At 40.1% G+C, this 22,637-nt stretch overlaps 2 protein-coding genes across 6 annotated transcripts in view; one reads left to right on the top strand and one right to left on the bottom strand.

Annotated features, from left to right (window-relative positions):
- The window catches only part of dync1i1a (dynein cytoplasmic 1 intermediate chain 1a), a 38,930-nt gene extending 25,506 nt beyond the window's left edge, over nucleotides 1-13,424 (bottom strand). Inside the window, exons 1-7 of one of the 3 annotated variants that reach the window (XM_077548259.1) lie at nucleotides 13,296-13,410; nucleotides 13,137-13,221; nucleotides 12,804-12,941; nucleotides 12,617-12,731; nucleotides 12,260-12,347; nucleotides 10,467-10,526; nucleotides 10,145-10,260 (exon numbers count right to left, since the gene is read on the bottom strand). In XM_077548259.1, the coding sequence (XP_077404385.1) occupies nucleotides 10,145-10,260; nucleotides 10,467-10,526; nucleotides 12,260-12,347; nucleotides 12,617-12,731; nucleotides 12,804-12,923 (499 nt within the window). In that variant the 5' untranslated portion in view covers nucleotides 12,924-12,941; nucleotides 13,137-13,221; nucleotides 13,296-13,410. Of the gene's footprint in view, nucleotides 1-10,144; nucleotides 10,261-10,466; nucleotides 10,527-11,453; nucleotides 11,509-12,259; nucleotides 12,348-12,616; nucleotides 12,732-12,803; nucleotides 12,942-13,136 lie in introns of those variants that run through there. The other 2 variants (XM_077548260.1, XM_077548261.1) reach the window with 2 other exon arrangements.
- A 1,317-nt stretch (nucleotides 13,425-14,741) lies between these two features.
- pdk4 (pyruvate dehydrogenase kinase, isozyme 4) lies at nucleotides 14,742-21,630 on the top strand. Of its 3 annotated transcripts, XM_077549331.1 has the most exons (11): nucleotides 14,742-15,098; nucleotides 15,402-15,543; nucleotides 16,681-16,752; nucleotides 17,219-17,403; nucleotides 17,579-17,668; nucleotides 17,911-17,988; nucleotides 18,115-18,191; nucleotides 18,394-18,492; nucleotides 18,591-18,704; nucleotides 18,829-18,942; nucleotides 19,762-21,630. In XM_077549331.1, the coding sequence occupies exons 1-11, from the start codon at nucleotides 14,966-14,968 to the stop codon at nucleotides 19,906-19,908; spliced, it is 1,251 nt and encodes a 416-aa protein (XP_077405457.1). In that variant the 5' UTR covers nucleotides 14,742-14,965; the 3' UTR covers nucleotides 19,909-21,630. The 3 variants fall into 3 exon arrangements, 2 of the variants coding, with proteins under 2 accessions (XP_077405457.1, XP_077405458.1); XR_013288993.1 differs by lacking the exons at nucleotides 18,394-18,492; nucleotides 18,591-18,704; nucleotides 18,829-18,942; nucleotides 19,762-21,630 and having other exon boundaries at nucleotides 17,219-17,419; nucleotides 18,115-18,184; XM_077549332.1 differs by lacking the exons at nucleotides 17,911-17,988; nucleotides 18,115-18,191; nucleotides 18,394-18,492; ... (1 more) ...; nucleotides 18,829-18,942; nucleotides 19,762-21,630 and having other exon boundaries at nucleotides 17,219-17,429; nucleotides 17,579-17,652.
- Nucleotides 21,631-22,637: the final 1,007 nt, after the last annotated feature.

The raw sequence follows: 22,637 nt of genomic DNA, 5'->3' as shown, positions 1-22,637 counted from the left end.
AAAGGCAGAAAAGTCTAAAAATGTATGAAAAACAAAGTAAAAAAAATTACAATAACAACAAAAAAATCCAAAACAGAAGATGAAAGGCAGAAGAAAATGAATGTCAAAGTACTGGATGCTGCATATTTTTCTGTTATGATGCAGCTCTAATCAGCTTTTGGGCACAAACACACTTTTTTCACACATCACAATGTCCAAAATGTTCTACGGCTCCAGACAGATTTTTTTGTTGTCATTTATTTGGCGTAAAATGTCTCTTTTGCTCAGCTTCAAAAACTCTTTGACATCCACAACTGTGACCTCTACTTATGCATTAATTGATAGACAAATTCTATCTATCTTTGCTGCCTGCTCACCATGCATACCACCACCCTCACTCGCCGTTCCATCAGTTTTATGAACGTTCAAAGAGTGCAACAATTGGACCAGACCTCATAATCTCTACACATCTCAAACGTTACTGTGTGAGGGGAGGTGGTGGCGGAAAAAGGGCAGATGGATTTTGGGGGGATTTTGGGGGAGAAGATCATAAATGGCATTCATAAAGGCACGCACACATAAACAGTTCGCAGGGGTCCTGGGAGGTTGGCTGCTCGGCAGACCACAACACAAGCACTGCGCCGAGGAGTAGGAGGCAGCCACGGCGACTTGAAAGGCTCCTCTAATGTGGCCGTGGCACGACACGCACGCACACACAGACACAAAAACCTCAATGAGATCAAGTCTTATTGTTGAAGAGACACACACATGCACGCCATCCTCTGCACTTTAGTGTATACATATATAGATTTTCCCACAGTTAAATTTAACAGCTTAAAAAACACACTACAGCGTATATTTATAATGTCCTATTTTTTAATCCTATCACTTAACTACTATTGATTAATTGATTAATATTACATTTGTGGAATATGAGTTAAGAAGCAAAATTTAGCAGTTTTTAACCAATATCAGGAGGCGGCCATTTTGCCACTTGCTGTCGAGTGAAAATGACATCACAGTTGCTCAGGGCTCAGGCAACGACCAATCACAGCTGACCTGTTTTCTGAAGCTGAGCTGTGATTGGCTGTGATGTCATTTTCACTCGACAGCAAGTGGCAAAATGGCCGCCCCCTGAGATGGATAAAAACGGCTGGATTTTGCTTCATAGCTCATAATATTCCACCAACGCAACATTAACCAGAATACCGTATTTACACTAGTATGGATGCATAGAACACATTATTGTCAAAAAATATTTTTTTGGGGGGGGACTTCTCCTTTAATAGAGAATAGCGCTTAGTTAAGTGTAGTACATCAATTCAGTGTTGCCAAAGTAGTGTCCCCACACACACACACACGAGCAGCCAGACTCGATGCAAATCTTACTGAGCCCAAAACCCACAGGATGATTTAGTTAGTTCATCTCGCCTACCGCTTTTCTTCACACCGATTACAACAATGGCGAGCGGCGCGCACGTGCATGCCCGCACATAATCCGATTCCATTAAAGCCGTCTATTCAGCCCTTTTGGTGGTCTGCGGGCGACGCTGCCGATTCCCTTTCCTATCTTGTTCCTCTTTCTCTCTCTCTCTTGCCCCACCGTGTCTCCCCGTCAGTGGCACCCAGGCTTGGCCCGGGCCCACATCTTTAAACTGAGCCATCATACCACACCGCGGCATGCTCTGAGCCCAGCCGCAAGGCCCTGATTAAAACCCATGACTTCAAACTTTCCAAACTGTCAAATGGGGGGAGAGACGCAGAGCAACAGAAATGCCTTACATAAAATCACGGCCGTGGCATCGACTCCATGCCAGGCCGGTGTTATGTGTCACTCAAATGCAGCTGTTTACATTAATGTGTCTTATGGTGGCGGTGTTAAACAGCACAACTTTGCGAGGACTTGTATGTACAATACTCATCACATATAAACAGTAGTAACATTTTTTTATTTACATTGTAATTTTTTTGGGGACAAAACCACTTTTTAAATGCTAAATAGGTGGTTCAGTGTAGTCAAATTGTAAAAACCGTTGACGCTTGAGTTTGCAACCGTCTCGAGCATGCTTTATATGCCAAGAGTGCCCCCTACTGGAGAGTTCTACAACGTCATGTTCAAGTCAATCCACACAGTGAAGGCCAGCACAGTCATCACATTTTTCGGGCTCAAGTGGCAGGCCATAAACCATGATGATGATTTGGAAATTAAGGCCTGGATCGCTTGCAGCCAGAGCAGTTCATTTCAATGGATATTAAATTTCTAATGATTTTTCCCAAGGAACCACAGAAAGATTGTGTTTGTTGGCAGTTAAGCTGTTATTTATTTTATTTTATTTTATTTTTTTACATTCATTCACCAAACTTTAGGATAATTTCCTCTGCAAAAAAAAGTGTAAAAATAAAACCTTAAACCGGCCAAACAAAGGTTTAGTAAACATGAAAATGGCCATAGGCTAAAGGCCTCGGGAGAGTTGAACGAGGGACCACCCAGGCATGCGTCCTGGGCCCACTGTTGTTTACACACAAATAGAAAAAAGAACATGGAATCTTATCCCTCCATATCTCATCTGATCAGATGGCAAATATTATTTCGGAGTGACAAAGATGAAGAGGGCACCTTACATGGGTGCAATGTTTGGACCCCGCTCATTTTTGGAGCGAGCGACAAATCCGTACATGTGCTTTCAGTGCAGCGAATTTGTAGTCAAACAACAGAGTACATTTTGTTCCGCTTCCTCCGGGTACACTCGCTATGGTTACCCTCCATGTGAATTTTGCCTTCAGAAAACACAAGCACACACACGCACATACATGCATGCGGCCTGTTGTAGCCGCCTGGCTGGAACAACAACAATGTAGGAGAGAACTGCTTCCATATGTGGCTGCGTACACCCAGATACTCAAACATATACAGTAACTACCTAACCATACAAAAGTCATGAAACCGCACTCCTCTTTTGCAGAACCTTGAAAAGTGGCCACAAAGCCCACACGTCTGTTTTATATTGACGGGGCGTGTGTTACATTCACTTTGATTTGAACGCATCGTCAGTTCACTGGACGCGCCGGATAAATCGGCCGCGCTGAGTTTCGAGCGCGGCGACCTTGTGAATGTTTGGCACGAGGCGGACTCTCCTCGCTGATCACGTCTTGGACCAAAAAAAAACAAAAAAACACTCAACATAGTAATAGTGTGTAGTCCCAGGATATCATTTCAAATCAAAACATATTGGGAAGAAGAAAATCGGTTGTAAATGGAGTCGAGCAGGGTGCTGACAGAGAACACGTACCGAGCGATTTGACCTATGACCCCCGTGGGTTCCTGGGTTGTTTATCTTGCTTTGACAACAGTAATCTCCGAAAATCTATGCAAGTTAAAATCATTGTGATTGACAAGGAACTTGCACTGACCTGTTATGTTATACATCGGTTGGTACGGGTGCAACGTACAGTATACACTGTAAAAAATAAAATTTAAAAAAAGCACAACTTGTGTTTTTGGGGGGGGGGCTAAAACAAAAATGTAAGTTTTGGCAACAAAGCAGGCAAGTTTTTTGCTCCACGACAATTTGCTGAGTTCTTTTTACTTGATGTGAAATGCAGAAAAGTCAACTCAAATTTATATTTAAGTTTGTTGCCTTTTTTTTTCCAGTTTTTTCACCACCTAAAAATAAAAATACTTAAAATAAATAAATGTCAAAACTAACGCAAGCACCAAGTGCTCTCAAAGATAGTAGCGACCACAATCATGACCAATATTGATATATCATTAAAAACAAGACTGATGTTTAAGTGTACAATATTTTTTTTAAACTAACATTATGCATGGGTTTAAAAAATAATTCTACACTTAAATATACTTTAGGGAGAGATATATTTAAATAATCATTCAAATTAAACTTATTGAAGATTTACTGCAAAAGTTAAATAAAAATTGTACCTAAATACATTTTTTTAATATTTTTTCCCTCAGAGGAAGTCACAATTTTTCTTTACTATAATATGTTGTATGTGTAATTTGATTAAGCAGCAAAATCCACCGTTTTTTATCCATCTCAGGGGGCGGCCATTTTGCCACTTGCTGCCGACTGAAAATGACATCACAGCTGCTCAGGGTTCAGGTAACAACCAATCACAGCTCAGCTTCAGAAAACAGGTCAGCTGTGATTGGTTGTTGCCTGCATCACAGTTGCTCAGGGTTCAGCTAACGACCAATCACGGCGTTTGGTCATGTGACCTAGCCGAGCTATTTTCGGTCAACGAGTGGCAAAATGGCCGCCCCCTGCCATGGATACAAACAGGTTGATTTATCTGCTTAATTTATATTCCATATACGTAATATTAATCAGAAAATATATATTATTGTAAAGAAAAATTTGGGGTTGACTTCCCTTTTAAAGATGAAATGTGAACATTTTTAAGACTGTAGGTTGACCGTAAAGTGATTCTTTTGCGCACCACTAGAGGCAGTAACACTCTATTTGATGTAATATATTATTGTTTTTATGTCTTAAGAATAACAGGTAACTTATTTTTAATTTAAACAGTTAGGAATGTTCAAATTTGACTTGCAGTTCACTTCATGGACAAAAATTGTTCCAAACTACAAATTAGAAGTTTCACTGTAAATTGGTGTCTTTAACATTACGGGTCCTCTATACAGTGTAATCAGCCCAATGTGCTGCCATTGTTTAGGATCCCTTCATACATTTTCCATTTAGCTTGTTGGATTGATCAGATTACAGGATTACAGTACTAGAGACCAGGATGTGGGTGGTCGGTGTGCTCGCTTGTCACTGGAACTCAATTCCTTTCATGGTGATTGCGTTGAATGTGTCCTTACAGGTTAGATATTGTAAAGTCTTTTTTTCCCCCTCCAGACCAAACCTCTTCTTGATGCGAATGTACTTAAGCAGTGAATTGCTGACCAACTGTACTGAAACTGTATAGACCGTGAAAACTAATGGTCCAGAAATCACGATAAGAGAGAGTCATACAGACAGATTTTTTTTTTTCTGTGAACTTTTAACCCCCGACGAAGGGTTTTTCCAAACTTGCAATATCACATTAGAACACACAGAGAGCTGTTTTGCTGATGGCCTGCCTTGCGGTTCACTGCAAACAATTACAGATGGAATCATAACTCGGGGTTTCCGCCGGTGTCTTGAAAGTCCGCTGGTCCTCGGGCTGGAAAGGGACTCCCAAGCTGCTTTTCAGGAAGTCTATTTTGTAGTTTTGTTCTATAAAGCAGAACCAATAGAGGACTAATATTTCATGTCTATCCTGGCTACAAAATGGCTTCCATTCATGCTAAATTTGATTTAGCCAATGTTTTTTTCCCGCGCTGACCCGCACACATGGATACGTGCGCAACTGCATGCCTTCCATTTCCTTGACCTTTCCATCTCCTGCCAACATCCCAAGTATAAGTACCCGCTCAGATAGTTATCTGCAGACTGGGATCGCTTGATTTGAAGTAGCGGCATTAACTGTGGTCACGGCCACTGGCTGGCCCCAAGAAGATGCTGTGAGGGGAGAAGCAAGTCTTTGTTATATTGAAAAGTTGGCCACATTGGGGCTTTCATGACGTCAAGTCTCGGGCTCTGCACATGTGTCGAAATGCATTAAACATGCCAAATGTTTTTTTTAATTGAAGATATGCTACTGAGAGAAAAAATATCTAAAAATACAGAATTGGTGTAATTGTTCATGACGCATTATACAATGCTTCATTCTGAACTAATAGTCGTTTAATTGTATCCAGGCACGAAGCATGGCTTGAAATGTGGCAAGGTGAACACAGGAATCACAATTGGATCTTGGACATGTGACCGCACTTGTTTAATTTTCTGCACTTTGCTTGAGGTGGGACATTGGGAAAGTGCCAACTACCTGCTGGAACAGAACAATAGTGCCTTTGTATTTTGGGAACCATTCTATGACAAATCACTCAGTAGGTTTAACCAAAATTGGAGGTCAGTTGATACAGGTTTTAATTTTTTTTAAATCTTTTTATTTTAGTATTTTCCGCAAAAAGGGGCGTGTAGTATCCATATCCTTAGATATTCATTAACTATTCATTGAAATTTTACTATTTTTTAAATATTGTTTCAGAGAACATGTGAGAGATTACATGTCGTTAAAAAAAAAATAAGGCTATGTGATCCACAAGGTCAATTTCAAGGTCAAATTACAAATCTAAAGGTCATGTTACTAAAATATGCACCAATCTTCGAAATGAAGGTCCAACCAGTCAAATTTCGGCGGGCTGTAGCTCCCAAACCCCTGCCTTGAATAACTGAAAATTTGAGATTTTAGTGCTGTGCCATCAATTTCAACAAGTACACAAAGTTTCATTCAAATCAAAAGTTAGCATTTTCAGATTTTTTTATTTGTATTTATTTGTTTGATTTTTTATTTGGCATGAACCTACGACAGCGTATTAGGGCCACACATATATATATATAAATATATATATATAAATAAATATATATATACATATATATATATATATATATATATATATATATATATATATATATATATATATATATGTATGTATGTATATATATGTATGTATATATATATGTATGTATGTATATATATATATATGCTATTTTTTGCACTTCATAAAGTGGCAAATTTGTGAGAAAAAAAGTTGTAAATTTGCAACATTATAAAGTGGCAAATTTGCAAAAAAAAATTCTCATAATATTAACCCCCCTCAAAAAAAAATACATATATACTAGCTCAAATATAAGCGGAACCGTGTGGGTCATTTATGGTTACTTTTCCCTCTGTGGACTATCTTGACATATACTGTCATTTTAATAATAATAATAATAATGCATCGGATTTGTATAGCACTTTTCTAGACACTCTTGTACGTGTAACGCTGCCAGTAAAAGGACTTGTTCAAGTCTTTTTACTTTTTCCAGGTATCGAAATCTTGCGTATTTTTACTTTGGAAGAGATCCAAACACTACGTGCCATTCAAGTTTGTGTCTTAACCCTTGTTTTGTATGAAAATACACAAATAGATGTATCACAAACTATTTCAAATGAGCCTCTTATCGAAACCACTTCAGTACGGACAGACCACCATTCACTCACACTTTGTTTGACCTCAGAATATTAAGTTTACTATCACACACCACGTTAGACCCTACTTTCTTTTTCCGCCATGTCCCAAGGCAAGCACCGACAATCATGCCCATTCAAATCCATTAAGAAAACAGTAAATAACTTTAGCTAGCCGTGACTGCAGGCCTAATCCTATTGACCGACACAATGGACACTCGGGACAGAGCGATGTCTGAGCGGCTATTGGGAAAAAGAGCGCACATAGACGGCTACTCACTATGGTTATAGAGAATCCAATTGGTCTCGGAAGTGAGAAGTCTCATTATTTCATTCCAGAGAAAGTGTATGCACAAACTTTACACACGCGAGCCTTAATGTGAATATTGAGAACACACAACTTCAACTCAGCATGCAGGCCCAAACGCAAACTTGCAAACCGCTCGTGGAAGAGGTCAAAAGTTCATGAGGAGATGAAACCTTGATAATCTTGACTCAACCATCAGCACTTAAAGTGATTATGAGAAGCTCCACACAATGTCAATATTGATGATTTTCTTTAATGTCATTAAGATCATCAGGGGAAATTTGGCCCTAATAACATTTAATAGAGATCACACAGAGGTCAGAAGTTGAATCTGAGCAAGGCGCAGCCAGAATGTAGAATAGTAGTGGTCCAAGAATGGAGCCTTGTGGAACACCGCATGTGATCTTTGGTCACTCAGACTCATGACTAGCAGCTGATACAAAGCAGTCCATATCTTGCAAGTAAGATTCACCGTTCTAGTCTGTCTAGCAGTATCTAGCAATACCAAAATTAGCATAGCTTATAGCTTATCCGCTACTCGAGCCTCAACTTCCGACTGGCGGCAACAAGCTAAAAGCCTTTGTTTGTGTTACGAGTCAGTATTGCAATCAACAAAATCTGAACTAAAACAAACACACATCCAGACAGCCACAAACACAGACAGGTGGCAACATCACTTTTTTCTCTCTCCATCTTTCCTCCACCTACATTCACTTTGTAGTCATCTGCAAAGAAAGGTCTCCTAAGGGCAAGGTCAGAACCCCGTAGACCAGTACGGCTCTGTTCTGGTTCCCAGATGTTCTCTTAAACACACGCACACACACACACACACACACTCCTTCTCTATCATCTCTATCTTCCTCCCTCGAGTTGCTAAGACAGCTGGCAGCCATGTGACTGGAGGGGTTGTACTTCCTGCTTCCTGTCATTATAATAGATGGTCTGGTGTGGATTCCAGTGCCCCCTTTCTACCAGCAACAATCACACACACACACACACACACACACACACACACACACACACGCACGTCTGCCCTCATCAGCATCCCGCCTTTGCCCCTCCTATTTCCTTGACAGATCTAGGAATAGTTCATCGCCACATGCGGAGGCACTGAATAGCACGTGAATGCAATGTGCGCGCAGGCATACAATAGACTGGATATAAGCTCACTGGCCACAATATTAGGTACACCTGCACAAAAAATCATATCCCGTACCGTAGCTGTATTAACAAAATGTTGTAATAATCTTAAAACTGGTATTTTTGTGTACTGTGCCGAGGTCTAGGAAAGTGGTTCTCACATATTTTGCTACCCACAAAGAAATCCTTGGCTCTCCACATGCCACCGCCGTGACCACCATTAAAATACAGTAGCATCTAAGTGTTCAAAATGTATTATTGCACATTAATGTTAAATTAAAAATATGTAGCTAAATATTTTTTTTTCAAAAGAAACAGTTCTCACAGATTAGATGCAAATATGCGGATGCGTGGATTTGCCAATACAAAGTAAAGATTTTTGACTGGCTTTTTTTCCCCATAATGCCACTGGCCATGTGCAAGCCATTATTTTTTTTTTAGCATTTAGCCTACATTATGCCAATACAATATTTTTATGATTTATTATTATGTCTGCAGTGCATGATTTCCATTTTCCATTTCTTCCCATAATGCCGCTGGCCATGTACATGTCATAATATCAGAATAAAAGTTGCAAATAAACATTGTTTTCTTACTTAATTTTCAAAGTTATTGTTAGAATGTAGGTCAAATGCTATTTAAAAACATTGTTTTTGCAGTGCAAATCCAAACCCAGTGGCATTATATGGGGAAAAAATGCTACGTTTTTAGCATTTAGCCTACAAGTACATTTGAATGCAATTTAATATTTGCCAGTCAAAAATGTTTACTCCAAATTGGCAGTTCCACGCTTCCGCACAAATGTAGTCTTCTTAAAAGTTAAACACAACTGAACTTTACTGCGCTTGGGCAGTGATTCTCTTGCGTGCCACTTGAGGGCGCCAGTGAACCACACTTTGAAAATCACTCATTTAGTAGGACTTCACGCGGAATTAGCATGTTGGAGCTCAAGTGAGGAAGATCGACTTTGTCTATGTGTCCTTCACCTTTCCCTTCGTTAACATCATCCAAAAAAAAAAATAATTTGTAAAATATGCCTACTTTGCAAAATCTTGTGCAATATTAAACCTTGGCGTTGACCATATGGATGTGTTTAGACTCGGCAGTGCAAAATAATGTGCACACGTCTTGACATGCATGCACACACAAAACCTCACACGCCTCAATGAAAATGTAAACACAGTTATAGAAATGTACTTCTTAGTTTGCCGACAACACGCATACGCTGAAGCGCTCCCAAACACATCGGGAATCATTTTCGGGTCCGTTTTCTGTTTCTACTTATGACCAGGAGTCAGAACCGTTACGTGCTATGTTGGAAGACACAACAATTGACAGGCAGACATTGTCTTTCTGCCCTCTTCTGTGTTTTTGTGCGATCTTTAAGTCCCTCCAGGTTTACAGGCTGTGAACTGGGCTAACCGAAGGAGTATCAAATTCAACCACCCAAAGTCGACAGTTTACTGCAACATGAAACTACTTGCCTTTAACTTTTGGCGCCCCGCTTAAACCCTGCGAATATCTAAATTGCCCCTCCTCCAAAAAAGTTTGCCTGAACGTAAGACTTGTGGGAGTCTTGTCAGAAAAAATGTTTGCTTTGAATTAGTCATGCACGCACAGAGACGCACAAACGTTCACCTTCGGATAGATGGGCGGTCTGCGGCGTTTGCGTCTCCTTGCTGTACAAGACCATCTCCTTAGGTTGGAAATCAACTTGTGTGATCTTGGAGGCCCCCAGCTTCTGCATCCGCCGCCTGGTTCACAGAGAAAGGTGCTTAAGCAAGTTGCATTTCATTATTAGTTGTTAAGTTTAATTGAGTGTCATTTTTGTAATGCGTTTCTATGGAGACATTTTTTTAATTATTATTATTATTTATTTATTATTGTTTCTATATATATATATATATATAATTATTATTTATTTATTTATTTATTTATTTATTTTTTTTAGATGACATACCCAAGCTCAGAATCAGCTTGCAGCTGCAGCACAGAGGGGTCTGTGTCCCACTGCAGTGTCCTGACATCACCAGCAGAGGGGGTGAAAGAGCATACAAGCCATCAATGAACTGACACAGCCCAGTGTATTTACAGTGGATATAAAAAGTCTACACGTCGTCCAAATATCAGGTTTTTGTGACGGAAATAAATAATTAATCAAATAAATAAATTACCATCATTATTGTGACCCAATGTGTACAACTAATTTGGAAAAACAAAAATCTGTTTGCATAAGTGTACACACCCTTGTTATGGCTGTCTGTCTGTGTTGAGAATTAAGCGATCACATTCAAACTCGTGTTAAAAAGGTTTGAAATAATTTCTCTTTATCATCATCACAAAAACAGTAAATGAAACTAAGGTTCGAAGACTTTTTTTTTTATATCCACTGTACGTGTTCATCATCAAATGCAGCACATAAACATCAAAATCGACATCTTTGATGGGCATGAGCATGATTGACATACATATGCGATAACGCACCTGCCATTTACGATGATCATGTGAAAAGGAGTCTTTTTGTAACCGGGGAATACGAAGTTAAGTGTGTGATGGCAAGCTGGCGCTGAGATCTACCATTTGCGAAAAGTAACACTTCCAATCAGACTTCCCGTGTTGATGATACCGTTTCATGGCCACCGAGTGCACCCATCAGACCTTCAGCCTGTGCCATTTCATTAAGCTGCCAGAATGGCCGTTTTTACAGTAACCGTGATGGCAGCGGTTGTCAATTTCTGATAAGGCTCAAGCGACGGCGATCTTTACAAATTGAGGGAGACGGCCAGGCTTGAGGAAAAAGTCACCGGCAGAGTGCAAAGGAATGAAAAAAAAAGGGGGGGGGGGCTGTCACTGCTGTGTTTTGATCCAAATAAATCACGATGGCAACACAATAGGTGCCTCTTCTGTTGAGAACAGGCTTCCTATGATTGCCAGGAGATTTGCTTACCTTGAGCTTTGTACTTCTGACTTGCTTTTTGAGAAACCTGACCTATGAAGCGAACACACACACACACACACAGCCACAAAATGGAGATGCTCAAAATGACACACTATTGTGCAGGGTGTGTACAACTGGAGGCAACTCACTCAATTTGTCAAATTGACTCATGAAAAGCGAAAACCAGTTCTCAACGCTGGCAACTTTATGATATTTGAGCCCGATTCCACCCGTGGCGACTCCAGTGTGACACATAACACTCATGACGATCGTGATTTCACTCACACGTTGACCTCAACAGTTGCTGGCTTGATGATTACTTTTATGCACTTTATTAGGGACACCTGTTCAACTAAAGAAATCCAATACAAAATGATTTGTTATTGTGGCTGTAGTTTGTAGCAGAGGCTCCCCACACTTTGCTTTTTAGCCACATGTACATACGCAATTGAAAATATACAGATAGCTAATTATTATTGTAAAACACACTATACATTTTTTTCTATATATCGTGCTTTCTGCCTTCAAAATGTACATCATAGTTGGTTTTAAATGCATCCGCAAGCCAACTGAATATGTGCAAAATCCATAGCAGCTGAGGCCTTTACATGTGTCCAGTGGTCATCCAATTACAGACATGCAAAACACCACAACCTCGCCACGTCGCACACATTCTTACCTAAATCTGTGATGCATTTAACAAAGCAAGACAAGAGAGAATATGCGTCAAAATAAAATCTAATGAGGGTAGTAATGGATTTTGTCATGACATTGTAACATCCTGATGGATTTTAAGAAATTCAACTGCGCCATACCTGCCTGCTGCTCCACTATCAGCTGAATCCTGGCTCTCCGTTTCACTGGGCGTGCTCATTGACTTGGATGGGGACAAAGGATTTGGCACTGAAAAAAATATGAAAATGCAAGTTTCGCATAACAAAGATGTGCCGTTAGCATTCATTGTTAATGCTACAGCTGTTTTAATTTCGTGTTAATGCTACAGCTCAGCTTTTTAAGATGGCTTCCCAATTATGAGGCGTTGTTACAGTAATAGACCACAAGTGAACTAATCTATTAGAAATGAGCACAGGAAGATGATACGTAAGTATAACCTTAAGACTTAAGACAAAGTACTGTATCTTTACAGCATGCTTTTATTAAGACGTCTAGACCTAAAGGAGGTTCGGGTGAAATGCCGATACTCTGCAGCAGGGCCTCGGTCTCTCGGCGCTTGCGGTCCAAGTCGGAGTCTTCTAAAGTCGCCTCCGCCTTCTGTTGGCTCTCTACCTGCGCAGGAGAATCCCAAAATAGATTTAGACTTACAGGTGTGTTGACTTCAATGCAGTGCAGCCTACTTACATTTTTAGCTACCTCTTTCTTCTTCCTCTCCTCTTCTTTCCTCTTTTTCTCTTCTCTGATCTGGGCGAGGCGCTGCTTCTTGCGCTCCAGCTCTGCTTTTAGGTCACTTTTGTCCGACATGGTCTTCTAATAGATGCGCTAGATAGATAGAGATGGATAAATTGTATTTCGAATACAAATTCCAAATAGGCTGACTAATAGCAATTCACCATGCAAAGCCAACAGAAGGCAGATGTTAACTACCATGTAAATCCACAGCTTGCAGCTCAAAGCAGTCACTTAAACTCGCATCATCATTTTAATTGTCACGTTTGTAAAACGCTCCCTTCATACCTTGTCAACTCGTGTTGATAATGATGTGTCACGGGAAAAGATGCTGTCTCACTGCTGCGCCCGGAGGTTGCAACGCATCCCTTATCTCAATGACATTTAAGCAGGGGGGGCGTTCAAAAAGCCACCAAAATGGTCTTGTGAGCCGTGCGCGAGGCTTACAGATGGCAGCGGCTGGCTCGGTGCATTTTCAGATGGAGATGACTCTAATAAGACATGAGGCAGGTGGTCCAGAAGCGGAGGAAAGGGATGATGCTGAGGAAGAGGATGAGGAAATCCCACCTCCACAGATAAGAGCTGTCGTGTTGTCATGGCTTTTGCTATACTGCCATCTTGTGGACATCTGTAGAATGGAATACTGTTTTTTTCCAAGACACATTTTCTTCTGACTTCTGGGATTTGAAAAACATATTTTTACTGCGTCTTGGCAATGTGCAGTAAGACAATTCAATGCAATAGAATGACTATGAGTGTATGTCGTGTTGTTTTTTTCAATTAGTGTATGACATTTCTGTGCACTAATTTAAAAAAACCTAACGCAAAGCTGCGCTGATAATGCTCTACTAGATAATATATAGCACTTGAATCGAAGTACTAATAGCATGCAGATGTCAACCCTTGCACAGTTTTGCCTCAAGTGACATATTGTTTTACTGGGGCGCAGAAATGTCATCAGAAATGGTCATTCCACTAGTGCACGGAGATGTTATACACTAGAGGGAAAAACAACTGTAAGATCAGTCGTTATAGACTGTGCGTTGGGGTACTAGTGAAAAATCATAAGTACGATATGGACAATTCAGCACACTAGCAGGATATCGAATAAATACAAAAAATAATAATAATACAACAGATATTTTCTTTTGGGATTAAAAAAAAAATCTGATTTGACTGCCTCGGCTTTCTATACCAGTGGTCCCCAACCACCGGGCCGTGGGTCATTTGGTAACGGGCCGTGGGTCATTTGGTACCGAACGAAAAAATTGCATTATTTTTATTTTTTTCGAAAATGATGTTTTATTTTGAAAAGTGGCCGGAATCTGTCTGTTACATCCGTCTCACTTGACGCACTTCAAGACACCGTTAATAAAGTTGCACATGATTACACAGTAGATTTACGTTCATTATTATTATAGAGAAAATACCACAGTTTTTTTCTTGTCATTTTATTTTGTTTTTATCAGCTAAACCTTTAGATTGGGCCGTGAAAATATTGTCAGACATTAAACCGGTCCGTGGTACAGAAAAGGTTGGGGACCACTGTTCTATACATATTTCTATTTATGTCCCGCCTTCCTTTCCGTCTTTGACTCTCCTATTGGACACTATACACGTTTTATAACATTACGTCACAGCTTTTCGTGCAGGTATTGGTTATTTTACTTGTCAATCATTTCGGCTGAGTGCACCCTGTTTATCTTTCTAAATGGTATTTTAGTGGCGCGCATTGATTTATTTCACTGACTGCAGGTAAGTCGGTTTCGATAACTGCTGTAGTGTGTGCACGTGAAGCATTCTACCGGTGGGGGAAGCAGTGGTCTGTTGGTTTGGTTTAGTTTATCGATCAAGTACCTTTCGCCCCGCCCCTATCCCAGCAAAGATGGCGGCCATTGGTGCGGTTCAATGTCAATCTGTCGTCGTCTCCGCCCAACAACAGTCCAGTCCAAACATCATTTTTGGACGGTCAAAACATGCGAGGCGGGCACCCTGCTGGAATATTTTGCTCTCATAACCACCTAATACGCAATGTTAACGAAGGGCCTTCTTCCGTTGTGTTTTTGCTAGGCAAAAAGCAGCAAGCTGGAATGTGTTGAAGGAAAGGAGAGTTGCGCATGACAACAGCAACAATGAAGTTCGCTCAGTTTTTGATGAAAAACAGCTCAGCGGCCGGAATACCGAAGCAAGTGGAGAGGTTTTCCAAGTTCTCGCCGTCGCCTTTGTCAATGAAGCAATTCATTGACTTCGGTAAGTGTTTCCAGGCCGTCGTTTCTGTTGCAGTCATGCAACCTTTCAAGGGCAGCTGTGCATTCTGGCAACAGGCGCTGATGAAAAGGACTTTGTGTACATTTCTGTGGTATTTTTCATGAGAAATGTTATTAGACTATATTAAATAGTTCTTTAGTTTGCTCACCCTGTTGCTTGATAAACAGCTGAAGTTGCACAATGTTGCGTTCTATTGTGCTTTGGAACGAGACCTCCATCATCATTTGACACAATGAGGTCAAAGTTTGTTTGCTAAGTTTTCTTGTGTGGCCCATGTGACTACAGGCTCTGCCAATGCGTGTGAGAAGACTTCCTTTGTGTTCCTGAGGCAGGAGCTCCCTGTCAGGCTGGCTAACATCATGAAGGAAATTGATTTCCTTCCGGACAAGCTCCTCAGCACTCCTTCCCTAAAGCTCCTCACCAGTTGGTATGATACACGAATAGTGTCTCCTTTTATTCCGATGCTTGAATTCCCAGCTTCAAGGTCAAACGCACTCTGTTGACCTTTTTTTGTGATGTGCTGTTTATGTTGTGAATTAAACTGTCATGAAGAGCTACAAACATGTTTTGTTGACAGTGACCATAAACTTAAAAAAGGCGTGTCTGTTTGAGTCACGCCCATATCAAGGTGCAATTTAGCATATGGCCTAGGTAACAAAAATCTAAGGATTACACAAACATGATGTTGAGCCAGTCTTATTTCATTTTGTTATCTTAGCTTGCCACTTGTTGTTGCTATTCTCCTCCCTATTCATCCCGAAACCATTCATTGCATTGATTGCGCAACAATTATAGTCCTTAGTTTAGCATCATAAAGTTCGGTGCTAAATTTGCATTTGATCTACTGTACGCGTTCCTTGAAGTTGAGCAAGTTCAATGAATTACCTTCAGGACATCCAAATAAGACCTCAGAATCATAATTTTGGTACTTTTAACATTATGCATTTGATTAAAATGTCATCACTAACCTTTACCTTGTAACAATTGAGCTACTTATTAGTAAGTTTAGTACGAGCGATCCTCCACGACAGACTTTGCTCCAGTCTGACTGTTATTTTGTCATCATTCTCTGTTAAGTCATTTCAACGAGAAAAGGTCTGGCAGTGACCCCCCCACCCCCCACCCCCATTCGCTTCATGGCATGTTTAGTATGTGTATTTGGCCTAGGTGGCTTTCTCTTTGTGCCGTACGACGTACCGTCACGCGTTGATGTCAACGAGGAGCGCAACCGATTCGGGTTTTGTTCATTGTATGAGGATCTGTTTCTAGGTCACCAGATGTTTCCATGACAGGAAATAAAGTGAGGGTCATTTGATGGTCAGCCCGAGAGCGACGTTATTGCATTGTTCACCTTTCACCTACTTTCTCAGCACTCTTGTGTGTGTGACTCTGCAAGCTGCATTATATGCACGCTTCTTCCTTCGCTGGCCTGCACTTGATGTATCATTTACTCTAAAATGCTAATACTGTGACAAAACTGTATTTTCAGTGTTTTGATATTTTTTAAACCACTTCTTACAATCTGAATCCATGTTCAGTGTTGTTTATTTTTTGCTTCCCACAGGTATTCACAAAGTTTGTTGGAGCTTGTAGAGTTCGTAGAGAACGATCCAGACGATAAGGACATCCTGACAAAGTAAGGCATTTACACCAAACGCACACGATCCAGTTTGTTGTTATTGAAATGCTGCCACGAGTTTAGTACAGTAATTATTTTTATACTACACTGTAAACATTAGATTACCGTGGCTGGTGATCAAATTTTGCACCTTCCATGTCCACATGTAGTCCATTATCAAAATTAAGGAACTTGAATTACACTATCGACTAGGGATGGGCGAGTACCGATACCAGGTATTGTATTAGGCCGATACCGGGTCTTATTTCAAGGTACTCACAACGGTAGCTGATATGAGTATCAGCCACCCTATTGTGGCCATTTTATGGTCCGGAACTAGAAATTAGAAATAAAAAGTGTAGAAAATGTGCAATTTTTCTCTCTACAGTATTTACACAGAATGCCTCTTTACGCTAGCTAACTATTAATTTTACATCACGTACTCCTACAGCACTTTACATCCCTCATGTTTTTTTGTCCTCAGCTTCACGCAAACCCTGGTCCAAATCCGCAATCGTCACAACAACGTGGTGCCCACGATGGCTCAGGGCGTGGTGGAGTTCAAGGAGGCCTTTGGCGTGGACCCCGTCACCAACCAGAACGTGCAGTACTTTCTGGACCGCTTCTACATGAGCCGCATCTCCACGCGCATGCTCATGAACCAGCACAGTCAGTATAGCACTTGGTGATTATCAGTGAGTTCGTCATCACGCTTATGTTACGTCCAGGTGAAATGTTCAAGGGATAATTGGATTATCACAGCATTCAAAGTGAGGTTAGAGATGAGGTGAGAAGGACCGTCCGTATGTTTATAAGCCTTTTTTTTTTTTTTTGCGTTCCGTAGCATTAATCTTCGACGGCAGCGTGAACCCGGCGCACCCCAAGCATATCGGCAGCATTGATCCCACCTGTGACGTTGTAGAGGTCGTAAAAGGTAATGAATGATGATCCTTGGGTCTATTTTACAAACCCATGTTTAATGCTTGCGCAGATTATTGCCTACATTTAATCATATTTTTATAGTTGGTTTAAAGGGTAGAGTATCAAAACATGTTATCGTTCGATTTATGGCTGGGATTTATTGTATTGGGTTAACCGGTTCCATCCAAACTGAAAGTGTAATACTGTAAATGTGTTATTCTGCATGCATTTTCCCGTATTGTTTTCCACATGAAGATGCTTATGAAACATCAAAGATGCTGTGTGAGCAGTATTACCTGACCTCACCTGATATGGAAGTCACACAAGTCAACTGTAAGTCTGAAAGAAGCATTTGTTACATACAAAATTGAGTGATTTTTTTCCCCTCCAGAATTGAGTCATATTTGTATATTTACCACAGGTTTAATGGTTGACTTAATTATTATTTTTTTTGAACAGCCAAAAGCCCGAACCAGCCCCTCCACATCGTTTATGTGCCATCGCATCTTTACCATATGCTATTTGAGCTCTTCAAGGTACAGTAAGCACTTTTTTTTTAGGCCAAATAATAACAAAATTAAATACATAATTATATAACAAATAAATACAATTATAATTAAATATAAATAAATAAAATATAGAAATAAATAATAATATATACATATATAAATCATCTAAATAAATAACATTAATGAATATTATTAATTAAATGTTAGAAACTGTCTTTCCCTCTGTCAGAATGCCATGCGAGCGACGGTCGAAACCCACGAGACGAGCCCGTCGTTGCCCGCCATCAAAGTGCGCGTCTCGCTGGGCACCGAGGACCTGACCATCAAGGTAAATAAGTGCACGCGGCCTTTACTGCCCCAGAGATGAACTCGTCACATTTCCTCGCCGGCCCATCTTTGGTCCCCTCACCTCACCGTATTTTATAGATGTCTGACAGAGGAGGCGGAGTCCCGCTGAGAAAGATCGAGCGTCTCTTCAGCTATATGTACTCCACAGCTCCCAGTCCTGTACATGTAGACAACTCTCGTAACGCCCCCCTGGTGAGACTTAAGCGCTTGTAAAGTAGCTTATAAAAGGTCATTTCATACCATTTAACAATTTCAACTGGTGTGCTACTCCAATGCTGTTTAATCATACCTGCAACTGCCCCCCCCTCCCCCTCAGGCTGGTTTTGGCTACGGCCTCCCCATCTCCCGTCTCTATGCCAAGTATTTCCAAGGAGACCTGCAGCTTTACTCTATGGAGGGCTACGGAACTTCAGCTGTCATATACTTAAAGGTGACAAGCGCGTGCGCAAGTGGTCACCCGTCCAAAATAACCCGGCCGCTGATCACGGAATAATGTAATACGAGACCCGTCGCAGCTGATAACAGATGCGCCCTTTTGTAAGCTATGCGCGCTCACAAGATGGTGGAAGGGAAATTGTGCGAAGGGTTAGGCATTATAGTTATTTTCAATTTACAAACTAATAAAACAGCATTCAGGGTCATTAAAAGTCATTGCATGGAATTTGCTTTAATTAAGGCCTCAGAAGCATTAAATACGATGTCGAGAGGCATTCAAATTTGAAATAAATTGTATAAAATATACTGTCCTGTCACCAACATCTAACATGAAGCAACAATGCCACCTAGTGGCAGAAAATGACCTCAACTCAAATCTATGACTCAGTCGTTCACACTCCTTCCACACTTTAACCGTAACTCTAACTTCATGAATTACCTCATAAAAACATTGCTGTATCAATAAAAAGACACAACCGCATTTTTTTTTGCGTAACCACATGTGTCCACATTAATTAACAAAGAGCATCAAAAACTTGAAAAATATATTTTATTATACAGATATGTGATTAATTATGGTTACAACTTGTAATTGACTCACATCCCTTATATTGTATATAAACAATATAGACATATGTATTTATATTTGTACACGTATATGCAGCACAATGTGGGCGTTAAATTACTATTAAGTGGCATTAAAAACGCCATTAAAAAAAACATTCGATTTGATGATCGAAATTTTGTGTACACCTTTACGAAGTGGAACCCGGAACGTATCGGCCGCCTCACACGTTATTATGTCTCGGGACAGGCCCTGTCGTCAGAGTCGGTGGAGAGGCTCCCCGTGTTCAACAAGTCAGCCCTGCGCCACTACCAGGCCAGCACGGAGGCCGACGACTGGTGCATGCCCAGCAAGGAGCCGAAGAAACTGGGCAGGGGCGAGAGGACTCACTCCTGATGGGCTGAAGGAAGGTAGCGGAGAAAACTATTTGGCCAGTTGCCATCAGATTATGACTGAATCGTATTTATTTTGAGACTATGAACCTTTTTTTTTTTTTTTTTTAAACTTACATACACATTTACCATATAAAAAAGCTGTACAAATGATAGCTAACAGAAAATCGACAATGTTCCTGAACGTTCATGGTAAAGATCTACAAACAATACGAAGTTGTTAAAGGTGCTATTTGTAAAAGGCAGTTTTAAGTAACTATTTTGGTTGACCAGGTCATACTTGGATGCAGTATGTAATAGCTTACATGTGTTTTATATGTCAGTGATTTGGCGCCAAAACCTGCGTTATGCCATATAGAGTGTGACAGGACCAACTACCTAGCATTTTACATTTAGCATCTTTAATATACACTAATTAAGTTAACTTTAAATCATTCAATTATTTTTTATTTTTTTAAATAATCCAACATAATATACACTGTGCTTCACGTCACCTGATCTTCCAAGCATTTTCTAATGACCTCCTTTCCAAGGGGTCATAACGAATGTGAACAGCAAAAACAGCCCCTCCCCCTCCTAAAGTATATTACAGTGGTTGTGTCCACATGGTGTATTTGAAACAGATAAACACACTGTTCAAACACAATGTTGGTAAATGACTGCCGGTTATTTGCCAGCTGATCGTGCTGTCGCGTGTCCGTCAGCCATTTCAAATTCACACGCTGGCTCAACTCATCAAAGACGTGTGTTATGATACGGTTATATTTCTATTATGAGGAAAGTATGATAAGCCCAGTTAAGAACTTGCTACCATTGGGTTATTTCAGACACCTTTGAATGTAAACTTGTGCCATAATTTAGTGTTTTTATTTCTTCACTTAGTAATAGTTGATACTAACACGTAAGGACGTTGCCAGTTGTGATGTTTTTACCACTGAATACAAAAAGGATTAAGCATGATTATGCTGACGAATGTTAATTTCCATTAGGAAGACATTGATGCGCTTTTTGGGAAATTATTACTGTAATGTACATTATAAAGTACATGTAAAGTTTATACAAACGGAAGTGGAGGGTTGTGTTGTTTTTGCATGTGCACTTTCCTACTGTAGCAACGAGTGCTTTCAAAATGTATAATAATAGCAAACATGCTGATGAATATATAATGTTAAATATTACGCAGGCTGTTGTGATCTTAGACTTTGCTTTACTATCTTTAAAATATCCCATTAAGTGTTCCAATGGGCCTTTTCACAAGTATTTGGTAGGATTTTAAACAAATGTATAATTTGTCATCTTTTTTAAGTGTTATGACGGTGCTGTAGTTCGTTTTTGTAACCAATTCATGTATAAAAATCCTCTTACCTCTGTAACTATAAGGTCAGGTTTTTGGCACAACTCAACACTTTTTCCTACTAAATTCTTGTGACAGCACACTGCTGCCAACATACTATTCATTTTTATTTTTTTTTAATATTAAGTGTGTATATTGTATGCGTAATGTACATTTCCTCTTCACTAAACGTCTGTTTGTTTTTTTATGTTTCAATTTCAAATGTTTTCCATGAACCACAAAAAGGCAAAAGGGAAGAAAAAGACGATACAAAAATTTCATGTCATACAAAGTGCAACTCTTTGTCCTTTGGAAATTTTTCCCGCAGACCGGTTTCAACAAGATAAGAAACAAACATTAAACTAAGCGGTACGTGCCTTCACAGTGTCAGCACTTTGGTTCCCACGTGTCTCTGTCCACACACAGTCCAGTGCTTCTTTGTGTGGCTAACTGCCAGTCGGGGTTGAGCGCAAGCGGCTCTGTTTGAGAATGACCTCATGTCATGGACCCATCCCTGTTGGGATCATCTCGAACAGTAAAAAAAAAAAATTTAAAAAAGCAGCCATCTCCTGGCTGGTAATCACTCTATTTGGACAACATTTTTTTCCCCCGTAACTTTTTGAGAGGTATTTCAATGGTAAAAAAAAAAAAAAGTTGCAATTTTTTTTTGCATGTTGAACTAATTCCCAAGGTGCATGCTTGATCAAACGCCAATCTGCTTTGCAAACTAGCGCCCCCCGGTGGCCTGTCATGATGGCTGGCAGGTCTTACCGCGGAAACGGCTGCTTTTCAAAGTAAATCACAGAGTCAAAAGGTCTTGGATTGCACTTCTCAAAACTACACACATGGGGAAGAAATGTTTTCAGCCGGTCTGCTAATAAAACAAATTATAAAATGAATAATAACTGTAAAATAATGAAAATGTATTTTTTATTTTAGACGCAAATGATACCATTGTCAATTTCTCAGTTCGTGTGACTCACTGTCATTTTTGTGACGTGCTAAGCAATTAGAGTAAGTCAAAGCAGTTATCATGACAGGCCATCGGGTGGCGCTATTGCGCAACGTGCCGTTAAACATGCCTTTGGTGGGTACAATAAAAGGTCTGAAAAACAAAATACATATTTACATTTTCCCAGCAAACACAGAGGTCACCACCAAATAAAGCAAAAATATATATATGTTTTTATTTTTATTTTATTCTTCCCAACATTATACACATTTCAAGCTGCATTGCTTGCTTCCAATATTGTATGTGGATGATCGTCTCCATGTCAATATAATCTGCCTGGAGCCTTCAGAATCAGTAACACAAGCCCACGCAATTTTAAATCAGCTATGGGACTCTAACGAATTTGATTTGTAATTATTAGCTGTATCATATTTGAGTGCTGTTTTTT

The sequence above is a fragment of the Vanacampus margaritifer genome, chromosome 17 (assembly GCF_051991255.1).
Source record: "Vanacampus margaritifer isolate UIUO_Vmar chromosome 17, RoL_Vmar_1.0, whole genome shotgun sequence".
Classification (NCBI taxonomy): Eukaryota; Metazoa; Chordata; class Actinopteri; order Syngnathiformes; family Syngnathidae; genus Vanacampus; species Vanacampus margaritifer.
This window is presented reverse-complemented; position numbering and strand designations above follow the sequence as displayed.

Coding starts and splice junctions, on each gene's coding strand:
- pdk4 (XM_077549331.1), top strand. CDS start 14,966: ATGACAACAGCAACAATGAAGTTCGCTCAGTTTTTGATGAAAAACAGC. Junction 15,099..15,401: donor GAAGCAATTCATTGACTTCG/GTAAGTGTTTCC, acceptor ATGTGACTACAG/GCTCTGCCAATGCGTGTGAG. Junction 17,404..17,578: donor CATGCTCATGAACCAGCACA/GTCAGTATAGCA, acceptor TGCGTTCCGTAG/CATTAATCTTCGACGGCAGC.